At 33.0% G+C, this 12,894-nt stretch overlaps 2 protein-coding genes across 5 annotated transcripts in view; one reads left to right on the top strand and one right to left on the bottom strand.

The window, feature by feature from the left end:
- Positions 1-43: 43 nt before the first annotated feature.
- LOC125505224 lies at positions 44-3,349 on the top strand. The gene is made up of 6 exons (XM_048668658.1): positions 44-375; positions 922-1,112; positions 1,519-1,683; positions 1,746-1,875; positions 1,931-3,066; positions 3,156-3,349. Exons 1-6 carry the CDS (start codon positions 207-209, stop codon positions 3,264-3,266), a joined length of 1,902 nt encoding a protein of 633 aa, XP_048524615.1. The 5' UTR covers positions 44-206; the 3' UTR covers positions 3,267-3,349.
- The window catches only part of LOC109543143, a 31,627-nt gene continuing 22,070 nt past the window's right edge, over positions 3,338-12,894 (bottom strand). For all 4 annotated transcript variants that reach the window (XM_019912699.2, XM_048668657.1, XM_019912701.2 and 1 more), the window contains 2 exons: positions 4,674-4,806; positions 3,338-4,592 (listed from right to left, as the gene is read on the bottom strand). In XM_019912699.2, coding sequence (XP_019768258.2) covers positions 4,393-4,592; positions 4,674-4,806 — 333 coding nt within the window. In that variant the 3' untranslated portion in view covers positions 3,338-4,392. The remainder of the gene's footprint in view (positions 4,593-4,673; positions 4,807-12,894) is intronic.

Raw genomic sequence — 12,894 nt, forward strand, 5'->3', positions numbered from 1 at the left:
AAGTGGCGGATAGAGTTCGCCACAGTACAATGAAGCAAAAAATCCGTCAAAGTGCGAGTCTATAGCAACTCCCGCTGTTGACAACAGTACCCTAACCTACCAATGTTTGCTTATTTATTGTTATTATTATGATTATTTAAATTGAGCTCTAAATTTGCTCTATTTGAAATACTTTTTACAAGTACCTTACAATCTAAGAGTTAATTATGACTTCCGAGCTGCACCAAATAAAGCGGATATTTGATTCATTCCAAATGCCCCTTTCAAAGGAATGGCTGGAAAGTTGCATAGAATGGTGCAAACAAGATAATTTACCTACAAATTACAGTATAAAGCATCTTCAGAATATGATATATGAGCAGTGGTTGTTATTAGGTAAGTCTATCTTACACAAGTCAGAAGGGCCGAATATTTAAGAACGTTTTTACATGCAATGTTCATGAGGATATTAAAGTCTAAAGATATTTCTTCAACAAAAAAAAAAAAAAAAGAAATTTTACGATTGCCCTATGTTAGGCGGCTTTGGAGCTACAGGGCTCTTAAGTGTAGATTTTTCTTTCTAAAATGTAAACCATTTAAATCATTTTGGAGAAATTTGGCGAAAAATGCTGCAAATGATCAGTGAAAAAGTGTGAAAGTAATGTAATGTTACAAGTTATTTTACATTTTTTCTTATTAAACATTTCTTCATTCTATAAAAAAATTTTATACCCTCTCGATCTTCTTGCTTAATTACATAGAACTAAGAAATGTAATAGTTTTCGCATTTCTAACCACATAGGTATTTTTCATACGTTATTACGATTTTCCTTTAAGCCATAGATTGGGACTAAATTCATCATCTAAATTTCGTTGAATTTTAGAAAATAAAATTCTCGAAAAAAGCCATTTCCTACTATTCAATCATATATTGTTTGTTAGATCTAAGAGATGTCGAGATACCTTCCTTACCTGAAGGCCTTAATTCAGAAAAGAAGTACACTTTAACGGGGGTTTTTTATCTTCAAGTGCTGCAAGTTATAGATATATCTAAACCTAAACTGTGGCAAATACAGAGGATACGAAACAAAGTGGGCAAAAATACGGAAGTTGAAAAAGACTTTGGGAAACGGGTGAGACAGCTGACAAACTTAAAAACATTATTTGGAAAGCAAAATAAATTCTCATGCAACTGGATTCGCTATAGAATGTATAATTTTATCAATATTCCATGACTAAAATTACAAATAGCATCGCAATAATAGCTAAAAGCCAGACAAGTTATTGGAGTTGAATACCCATGTGTAAAATTTAACACTATATGAACAAAAAAATTACATTAATGGATATTAGCCTAAACTGTAAACATATTATCAAAAAACATTTCATTTGCTTGAAGATTGGAGAATGTCCGACATCTATCACTCTAATCTCTTAATGTTTCCAACTAGCTGCAGTTATTTTTAATTTGCAAACTCTAATAGAGCTTAACGTGCTTATCAAGTTAGTAAAATACATGCGGACGATGTATAAATTTAGGTTCTACAACTCACTCTAACCGATGGAGTTCAAGAGGTTGAAGCGATGGAATTTAAAGCAGTTGCTTGTCTGAACATAAACTCTCCTCCGGGTACCAAGCTGAAAATTATAGGCCCTGTTATGGTTCGCAATGGACGAATTATGCTGGAACCTGCCCATGTTAAAGTAATCAAGCAAAGTTCTCCGGTGATTTCTATTTTTATGTTGCGCTAGAAACAATATTTTAGAACTTGGGCGGTTCAGTGGAAGATATTCTAGTGAAAAATGCTGCCGAAAATGTACTCGCTAGAGCACTGGGACTAGAAGAAAATCCAAATCCGAATACTATAGATGAAAAAATCTTAGATGTCACTGAAGGTATTTTTATACATATTTAATTTCATGAATGAAAATGGTTTTTACCATTTTTTAGGCCATAACAGTGTCCAGGAAAATCGCCAACAATTTAATGCACCAAACGAAAATTTACCTCGCAATCAACCAAATATTAATACACATGCAGCTAGAAATGTCCGGGCGGATTCCATTTCGAATCATCCGAATTCTAAGACAACAATTACGAAAGTTCAATCGAAATGTGAAATAGGCAACGATCTGTTACAGGAACCTCGGGAAGAGTTTAATACCTCTGTTAGTAGCAATTTGAAAAACTCCCATCGAAATATTCCTGATTCAAATAGGGATTGTTTATCTCCAGATCTCTTTGACGAAATGGAATTTGACGATTCAATACTAAATCAGCATTTAAATGAAATTGATATACCGTCAACAAACGTCCGTAATGCACAGAAAAGTAACTTTACTGAACCGAAACATATTAAAGATTTAAAAACAAATTCTGCTGCGCCCAATGCAGAAGGAGATTGTGTGATAGTATTAGACGACAGTTTTGATGACATAGATATTGATTCGCATTTAGATCATCTAGATGAACGAATGGCAGATTTGCCGTGTAGTACTCAAGTAAGGAAGGAGTTAAAAAATAATATTCATAGTCCTGAATTGAAACGTCCAAAAAAGCGAAATTTGGCCACATCTTCCAAGAAGTTATTCCAGAGCAAATTAGAATTTGGAGTTCCATCCAGTAGCAAGGTTGGATCAAGTGCTGTCGCCAGAAACTCCAATATAAATCAAATGTTTCAAGATCGGCATTCTCCGGTTGCTATAAAACCGTCCAAACCCATAATAGAGGTGCAAAGCTCCTCCAAAGACAGAGAAAAATCCGTTTCCAGCCAGTTCAAAAATCAGCAACAGTCGCCAGATACACGGAATGTGATATCAGTACAGAAACTTCTGAGTGTCGTGCCAAATGTTAGTAAGGGAAAATTTAAAATCCGCGGAAAATTCAAGCGTGTAAAGGAAAAACTGAAAACAACTGCTACTAGTCTTTATTTGAGCATTATAGTAGCAGACGAAACAGGAGAGGTAACAGTAGAAGTTGATTCGAGTATAGCCACAAAGTTTGCGCAAATTACACTAGAGAGATTGGAACAGTTGCGCCAATTAAGTCTCCAGTCCGATGAGCACGCTAAACCAGAAATTATGCAGGTAAGAAATCTGTTAAAAAGTCCTAGTTTATACTTTAGATTTTCCAGCGGGTTTTCACGTTATCCACTCTATTTGAAAACTCTTTTCAGGCTTTGAGAAATCTTCACCTTAAACTAGTCGCATTGGATAACATATTGGAGCTGCAAGTTACTAGAGGCGAAAAATATCCTGTTGTAATTAACGTGCTGGACAATTCCTGAATCAGTCTATCGTTTAAGGTCACATTTGTGTAGGATACGGTTATTTGTGTGCCATGGAATAAAATGCAAACTTTAATAAATAATACGTGTATATATTTTTAAAAACGACGTATACGAAACCGATATTACAATGATATAATTAATTTAAAAGCAGGAAGCTTACTTCATACACAGCTTATCGTCACACAATATGTTCACCGCTTCATATACAATTTATCGAACGTTTTACAATCAAATTTTTAGTGACTTGGACTGTAAAGAGCAACGTCTTCTGTTGCAACAGAAAAAGAGGGGTTTGAGTGAAAGCTAGGGTATTATACAAATGTTTAAGAAATTGGTCCAAAATTATACTCTACTAAGGGTTCGAAAATATTGTTGTAAGTACAAATAGGTACATCAATCAAAGCATTACATATACTATTTTCTGCAGACAAATATTAAAGGCACAAAACTCGTTAATATTATTTTGTTGACATTAAACTAAGATTAATTTCCTGGAATGTAACTTTTTTTAAAAGTATAGTAAATGTCTTATAAAAGTACTTCATAAAATACTGAGGCATTATAGCGTACCTTATAAACTATTGGCTTCATTCAAAATCAAATGCACACAACACGATGTTTTACTCTTGCGTGAGCTGAATGACTGTATCACTTAGAAAATAGGGTTTTACTTAAATCACAGATAATCATGCAGTTTGTAATGATTTATTACAAAACTAAAGAAACTACGTGGAAACCATTTGAAGCCCAGTCTATTCAAATTTATCATTGGCAATGAGGAACTGAAGGAATCCTGGAGATAAATGTATGCTGCCTTTTCTCGAATTATCATAAAAATCTTCCAAAACATGCAAAAATAAACCGAATATTGGCAAATATTTAATGTGTAGAAGCATTCATGATAAAGTTACCGTAAAAATATATTACGGATCTGTGAGTTCTTGTAAATGGAGTGTTGCAAAAGAATGTGTATAAATTCAGGAATGTTTCAAGCAAACATTAAGCTCCAAACAAATGGTTTTGATGCAGCAGCTTTTGGTTTTAAATCATCATTAATCAGTTGATGTTGTCAATTGAAACTTCCAATTTTGGCTGTCGGCACCAGTTAGGAAATCACATAGTTTCAAAACAGTATATCACTAGTACTGCCTGAACTGAACAGTACCGGCTCTACAGTTTCCTCCAAAAGTACATCCGCTTGGGACACTTCTTGGTTCACTTGAACCCCAACCTTTGGAGCTGTGGATGTTTCTTGAAAGCTCTTTGTTACCCCTAGTTGGAATGTTTCGGTGGTTTTAGGCGTGTATGTGGCCAGCGAAGAACCTGCATCAAGGGGTTTCACGGTTATTTGGCGAATAAATCAATGTTGGATATCACATTTGGATTGAAATCCATCCGACTCACCAGAAAGTGTTGGAATGGTGTGACCTACTTGAGCAGTGCCCGCTAATGTGGATATTTGGGCCTCATCCAACAGCAGGGATGTTTCGGAAGGATACTCGTAAATATCGGCATCGTCGACGAAAGAAATCTTTAACTGCAACAAATCATTAGACAATTTTAGACATTTGGTCTTACATAGTAGTTTATAGTGAGAAAGTAATAAATACAATTGGAAGCTAATTGTTTTAGCACACAAAGTAATCGATTTGCAATATGCGGTTACAGGGTAGAGTGTTTCAATAATCATCACTGATGGCATAATTCGAAGAAAAAATATTTGTAAAACATCGAAATTTTAGAAATCTTCAAATTACCTTATATGTTTATCTTATCAGTCCAACAATGACATTTTCATGATGATAAATTTACGATTTGCTAATATTTATTTATGGATATGACATAGGTAACATTTATCTTTCTATCCGAAGTATCGCATTGAACTTAAAAGGTGAGATGATTCACAAGATCGGTTTTCTAAACAACAATGTTACAAGTTAAACGGACGACTGATCGAAAGCAACTCAAATACACCAATTACAAAAATCCCAGCACTCATTACCGCATCAATTACAGAAAAAATGCAATGTAAAGCAATCAGGAGTTTTGCGGTGAAAATGCTATAATTTGTAATTTTGATAATGGAAACGCTATTAGACATAATTGGGTAGTTTCCAAAATTTACGCAATAAATACAACAAAGGCGCAATGTTCTCACTTGCAGACCTCAATACTATGAGCTAATACACCTTTTATGATTGTGATTAACAAATTAAACAATCATCGCACTGAATCAATTGGAAATTAGGCAATTCGATCTTCTTCCATGCAATTTGCTGATTTGCAATGGAGATTCTGAACGCGACTTAAGTTATGGAAATTCCAAATGATTGATCAAGAGTTTTAACCATACACTTTTTATAATTAAATGTAAAAAGGTGAACGTAAGTTCCGCCTACTAATTGAAAATGCAGATTTTTTAAGCCATTAAAATACGACCATCAATAAAGTATAACAAGGATAGTTTCTCCTACACATCATGTGGCCTTTAGTTCGGAACCGGTCAGAAATCTAAAATAAAATGTTTCCAGTTTCTCTCTTCAGGTTTTTGTAACGTTTCGTCTCCTGTTTGAATATTTGCATGCAATCTGTTATGAGTATGAATTATTCATTGACGTTTTTCCCGTTTTTAGCACCCGCATTTAAATTTATGGACAAATTGACTCATAAGAAATTGCGTAGGTGTTCGCGTCTAATTTTCTTCAAAACAATTAAGTTTGATATAAAGTGTCTCAATAATAGTCAACCAATTATTTTGCATTATTTATCGGTACAATTTTACGAAAAAAGCAAATATTGAATCAAAAGTAATGAAAATGAGATCTAAGTTTCGATTGCCACCAGAAATCAAAAAACGCTGTAGCATTGGAAAGTACCTATGTAGAACAAAATTAGAGAAGGCATGTAAAAAAAATTGTGAAGCATTTTGTCCTGAAATGACAAATACGAGTGGCCAAAATACATATCTGAAAATATCAGTTGAAAGAGTAAAGTATAGAAAAATCGAATTAGTTCTGCTATCCCTAACAAATCCACAACAAAGTGTTTCATTAATGACTTCCCATTTAATTAGTCGGGTATAAATGATACTAATAAAGTTGCTTTAAAAATGCATTCGGTTGTGCAATCAAATATAATAGTCAGGAATAACAACATTTTATCTAAAAACGAACATTTTACATTATCTGAACTGTTATCGTTTCCAGTTGGTTTATCGCCTTCTGGTATATAAAATTTGCATTAATTTATTCAAGTATTGACTAAATGCTTATTTATTTCATTTACAATCGCGATAAAAGTCTTATTAACCAAGCGATTATAGTCAATAAACTGGTGCACATGTACTTTTCAATTTGAACATTTTCTTGGAAACTTCCGGCATTTATCAAAGAAAAGAGTAGAATTAGTATCATTAGCAAATGACCACACATAAGATAATATTAAAGTCGGACCTGTAAAAGACCACGAAAATTTATGCGACGTATGTGGGCTTTGGGTAGGCATGGGTAACACTGTGTTGAGTTGCGCTTTTGATGCCGCTCTGTGAGTTGGTGAGTTAAAAATCATTGCGCCTCATTGCGCCGCACCTCGAATTCCGTATGTGGCGGAATAATTGTTTTATTATTATTGTATAATTTGTTATAAAGCACTAGGCTTACGATGTACCTATACAAAATTTCAGCAGCTTTCAATAAAAAAACGACTTTTTTAACATAGTAGATCAAAACATAAGCATTTTGCAATATGTCCTTATAGGAACTTTTCGAATTGAATCTCTACTATCGATTCAAATACACCCTGTATATAAAACTGCCAGGAAAACACGTACATTTTTTAAAAACCTACCCGGTATTTTTTAACTGAATTCATCACCGCCAATAAACTTAAACACCACATGTAATTGAACGATAATATAAATGTTTTAAATTCCATTTTCGAAACCGGAAGGAAACACATGTTTAAAGTATCGTCGACCTCGACACTAACAAATGTATAACGCTTTCTATACGCGCTTCCTTTGTGCTGAAACCTTTTCGGTTTACACTTTTTTTTTGATATGCAAAACATTCGACCTAAATCATGCTGGCGAATGGAAATCGAAAAATTGTTTAACTAATGGGAATATTATAATTAAAGTATCTGAACTTGCAACAAGGATAAACTACAAATAATTATACCGAACAATAACTACATCCTGTGGCAGAGAAGGTTGGGATAATAATTGATTACTTTATATCAGTGATCTCTTGAAATGAAGGTTTACGCTGGCAATAAAATTCAGCATTAATGCCTTAGAAGAGAGCCAACTGATGAAATCAATGATGTTTCTCAAGAATGGAACAATTCTCCTAACAAATTACTTTACAGTGATTTCATGTGCAAAGTTAATTCCAAATCGTGATTTTGCGGTATATTTTAGCAAGACAAATAGCCAAGTGGTCTAGCTTGTTATTAAAACTTGAAGACTTGCAAGCTGAGTCAGAGTCTGTATTATCTACAGGGTGATTCACAACCTTATGGACACAGAGCAGGGACGTGTAGAGGACCTCAAAACAATTCGAGTTGCCATTTAAGTTTTTTTCTCAGTCCCATGGTTAGTGAGATACAGGGTTTTAAAGTAAAAAAAAATATATTTTCTCCTACAGTTTATGATATATTTTCATTCATCATACACCATTTCATTAATCTCTTTTCATATCGTAACCACCTGTCAAGAAATAGTTCGAAAAAAAAATTTTTTGGTGAGTAAAACTTGCAATTTTTTAGAAATTTTACGTTTTATTTTTTGTCTCGAAAACAAAGTTTTCTATCGTAAAAAGTTATTCTTTATCAAATATCGGGCCCATCGAGCACTATCCAACAGTATTCTGTCAACTTTCCAGCTTACGTAGTATTCGAGAAACTCGCGAAAATATGGTTTCCAAAAGCTGCACATCTCAGTAACCAAAAGAGCTGAACTGAATTTACTGCCCACGCTAAAAATTTGAGCAAAATATCTCATAAACTGTAAGAGTTAAAGAGAAAATACGAATATTTTTTTCAAACTTTGACACCCTGTATCTCGTTAAACATGGGCCTGAGAAAAAAAACTTAAATGGAAACTCGACTTGTTTTGAAGTCCTCTACACGCAGCAGGGCTCTGTGTCCATAAAGTTGTGAATCACCCTGTATATTGCCTTTCATTTCGTTTTTACGTCTTTTTATTATGTATATATTTAGCCCGTAGAAGAATGCCTTCTTTTCAATGGTTCTAGAGTTAGTTTTCTCTGAAAATGTATGTTTTAACTTTTTCAATACAAAAACCTGCCACTTGATTTCAAGTTTTTTCGTTCGTATAGAAGAATATCAGTCAGATATACAGTATGGCCAAAGAAGGCTTGTACTCATTTTATACAGGGTTTTTATTTCAAAGCGAAACATCTTAAATATGAAGCGTTCTCTTTAAAATGATATGATGATGTCGTATTTTTTGTATTCTGTCTAATTCTTCAAATTTAAGGTACTAAAGATGGTTCTTTTTGAAATGAAAGCCCCGCATATTGTATGTATGTATAATATACAGACTCGTGGAAGAAAATGCTTCAAAATATTTAAAAATGGAATTTTCCACTCTTTTTTGCGAACTTTGAAACGTCGATCAGAGAGTGGCAAATGAAGAAGTTCTCATTATTTAGATTTACCGCTTTGTTTGAAAATTAGGATGCCTCATAGAGGCAGAAAAATGCAAACCCATAGAGAATAATTGAAAACAGTTCAATTTTTCACGATAAATAGCAAAAATAGAAAAATTAAAACAATTATGTTATTAGATTACTTCGAATGTATTCTGCAAAAAAATGTTAATACGATTTCCACGTAAAATAATAAAGTGAAAAACAGCGTGTCTGCATTAACAAAGTATTGAAACTTGAAAAAAACAAAATTGGGCCCATATGTAAATGTGATTTGTTATTTTAAATATTTATTTCCATTTTTGGCTTTCTATAGGTAATTACTTAGTTGCTAAAGTGTTCAATAATATTTGCCTATTTCCAAAAAGTTGTAACTGACTGACTGTAAGTGAAAAATAATTTGGAAGAGTGCAGGTTTTTGCGAATATTTGCATAGTTGTATACTCGTATAGAGAAGTTATTAAGGTTTTAACAACAATTAGCTTGCGCTTTAAATAACTTATCAGATTATATCTTTTTGGAAGCCGAAGTAGGTACTAAACGAGGACCTTAAATACACATTGGTCTTTTTTTGACCAGCTCAAAAAAACATACTCTTTCACATTTATGTTTTTCACACTTTTACACCTGACAACAAAGCTTTTTGCTACGGTTTAGGCTGCTAGTAAATTATAATTTTTTTATACTGTTTTTACATAACAATGTTTTTGAGTTTCGTGGTTCGAAAACAGTGGCAAGTATGCAGACACACAAGAAAATGTTACCATTTCTAAAAAATATCACCCTGTGGATTCTCATTACGATTTGGTATGCCTAATGATGTAAATCTCATAACAGAATCAATATAATAAATAATATAAGTTTTGTCTCAAGAAAATGCATGCGTTTTAAATAAAAATAATAAAAATGTTGAAATTGTTTCCTCAGTTCATTCTAATTTATAATCATAACTTTGGCTAAGCTACCTCCTTTCATATCCATATGTTATGTTTTGAGGCCTTGTATATTATTTTCCAAGTCATTTATGGACTAGCAATTAGATTGCTGTGGATTATAAAGTAACCACCTGTGTGTTCTATTTGACCTAGGCAATTATTGCGTCCAATTTATAAAGAATATTAAAAGTTGTCTATGATTATGTACATTGATTTCTTACGTAAATAACTGGCATTCCATGCGGTTTAATTGATATCCGATTATTCGCTGAGTTTCTGCATTGGCTTGGGTTTAATTGTTTTTACATAACCGTAATAATCAATGCGGAAAATGTTGTAAAAGTCACTGTATAATTAATTTGTTGGCGCGGTTTTACCAGTGCACTTGCATATAAATTTGAAACCGATTTGTTTATGCTTAATCTAGCGCTACTCAAGACATTTTGAGAAAGTTTCAAGCAAATATAAAATACACCCATGTACTGTTATTAGGATTGCATTTGGACGCCAGAATATTTCGAATAAAACTCCGCGTTAATGGCATTTTCATGTACCTATTTTCAAAAATATGTCGTTTTCACCTGAATTGTGTGTTTGCAACCGAAGCCTTTCAATGCCATCGTTCCACCAACTTAAACGATATTATTAGTCTACATACAAACCTTTAAAGTCGTGTGCAGTTATAATTTTCACTGTCTAATTCATTTTTCTTTACGGATAGGAATGTAGGGTAATATAAATCAGATTACCGCGTTCCAATTCGCCCAATACCTTCGGGTATTAGCGACTATTTTAGTTCTAGTAATTACACGTTGTACCTATAAAGTAACGTTTCTATTTCAATTATGAATTCCTTAGCTCCATGTATGGTTGAAGGAACTGTTCCGATGTACAAAAATTATGTAATTACAATTAACAGCTGAAAGATAGTCCGGTAGAAACCGTTTGGATGTTTTATGCTGCCATTTAATGTAATGTAAATGTTACATGCTTATAAAGTGCAACTTTGTAACAGTGAGCAAAATACAGAAAGAAGTGTGCCAATGTTTGGGTAAATCTGAAATGCGCATAAAATTATTTTGTGATTTTTCACTAATTTTCAAATTTCCATTGTCTTTAAAGGAACATTGCAAAAGGCAAAAACGTTTTGAAACTAACATTTCTATCGCGTTATTAATTGACAAAAAAAATCACACAAATTCTTTGCACCCTTGGCCCCAGATAAGCATTTAATGATTCTCGTTAAGAAAAAGACCAAACTCTACTCTTGAGACCCAAGTTCAGGGGGTTCCCACCCATGAAAGAGAGGAAAATTGGAAATTATTTGGCTGTTTTTTGTATTTCCTTCCCGACATCCTGTATTTTAAACGATTTTTAATAGTTAGCTTTTGCCATTTACCATCATCTGAACTTTCTCTATGTGTGATTTATAAAGTCGTCATTTCTGTGTTTAATTAAGTCTTTGTGTACCAATCSAATCTTCTGTTTTACGCCCGTTYTTATCTTGTTCCAGCGCTTTCTTACTTTCATTTCATGTYTATGTGGAGTTTTCGGTAATTAAGTCGCWAGGTATTTAACGTTAAKTYGCCTCAAAATATCAAAATTATCTAGTGAATGTGTCTTTTATTCAGTCRACATGTAATTGTATGAATTTTCTGCCATTYTCTACGCTTGTCCAAACTCCAACTCACAGCTACCAGAAAACCCCCATAAAACTGGCGAACAACAGAACACATTTCATTCTATCAAACAATGCCGATGATTTAAACTCATGCATTAACATAATTTATGATCATTAATTAATTTGTTGACGTCGCTCTAACGGAAACTTAAATGATTTTCACTGGAGTACATTGAATCTATTCACATACAGTTTGATATATATCCAAAGGTTAAAGTTGATTCGCCTTCTGTCTAGTGCGATTGATTTATTTTGCATTGTCTTTGTCTGGTGTTTATAAACATTATTAATAAATAATTCAGCGGATGGAACATTAGCCAAATAGGTTTAGGTGAAAATTAGTCTAGTTTTCATTCATAAAATTGAGGGGGTAAAAATTGATCTTTACTTTTCGGCATACATTTTTAAAACTATGTCGTATTGAATAGAACTTATAGTTTTTTAGTCATTATAAATGTTATATTGGTTAAATAGGATGGGCAAATGTAGACATTTGTATATAGTTTATATATATACAATTATTTTACATATTATGTACATACAACAAATATATGTTTTTAAAGCAGTTTTGAAGAATCAATAAAACACACGAATTAAGGTATTTTTTTAAGCGCAAACGAGGCATTGAACATAGGAAATATGAAAATATCACACAATTATTTGATGCTCAGACAAAACGTGGCGAACGAACTTTTCCTTTATAAATATTTGGATACGTGCTCGTATGAACGCCACTGGTAAAGCTGAAACTATTATTTATACATAAAAAAGGCGCCAGTTATCTGCCAATGTGTAAGAAATTTAATTTTAATATCTCCACACGTTTCAAATATATTGATAAATTTCAATTTTTTGCTCCGTATTTTCGCACTTTGGATGAACCGAATTACGTGAATTACGTGAATAATACACCTACTTATCGACTAATCCTGTTTAGTTATCCACGTATAAGTTTAATAAATAATAATATTTTGTTGTTTTACCCGACATTTAATGAAAACAGTTTTATACGAAAAAAGTGGCTGTAAGTGTTTAAATTAAATGAAACATGTGAAGAAAAAACCCCATTAAACTCTCTTCCATAGTTGGAATTACCTGTGTAGCGAAAGGAAGTGAAAGTAAAAGTTTTTCCAAATTTTAAAGTCTCCAGGCATTTCCACATTACATATATGGCAGAGAATCATTTCCAGCCAACATTTCTTTCAAAATCGATTGTTGCTACACTTGTGGCTATTTTCATCGATGTAAATTTTGCAAGTTGAACCGCTAGAAACTTGGGAATTTGAACGGATTTTTAAATTATCAACCAATATTATACACTCAATGACTCAATAAGA

The sequence above is a fragment of the Dendroctonus ponderosae genome, unplaced genomic scaffold, assembly GCF_020466585.1.
Source record: "Dendroctonus ponderosae isolate FM_Combo_2020 unplaced genomic scaffold, Dpon_F_20191213v2 Dpon_F_20191213_7, whole genome shotgun sequence".
NCBI lineage: Eukaryota > Metazoa > Arthropoda > Insecta > Coleoptera > Curculionidae > Dendroctonus > Dendroctonus ponderosae.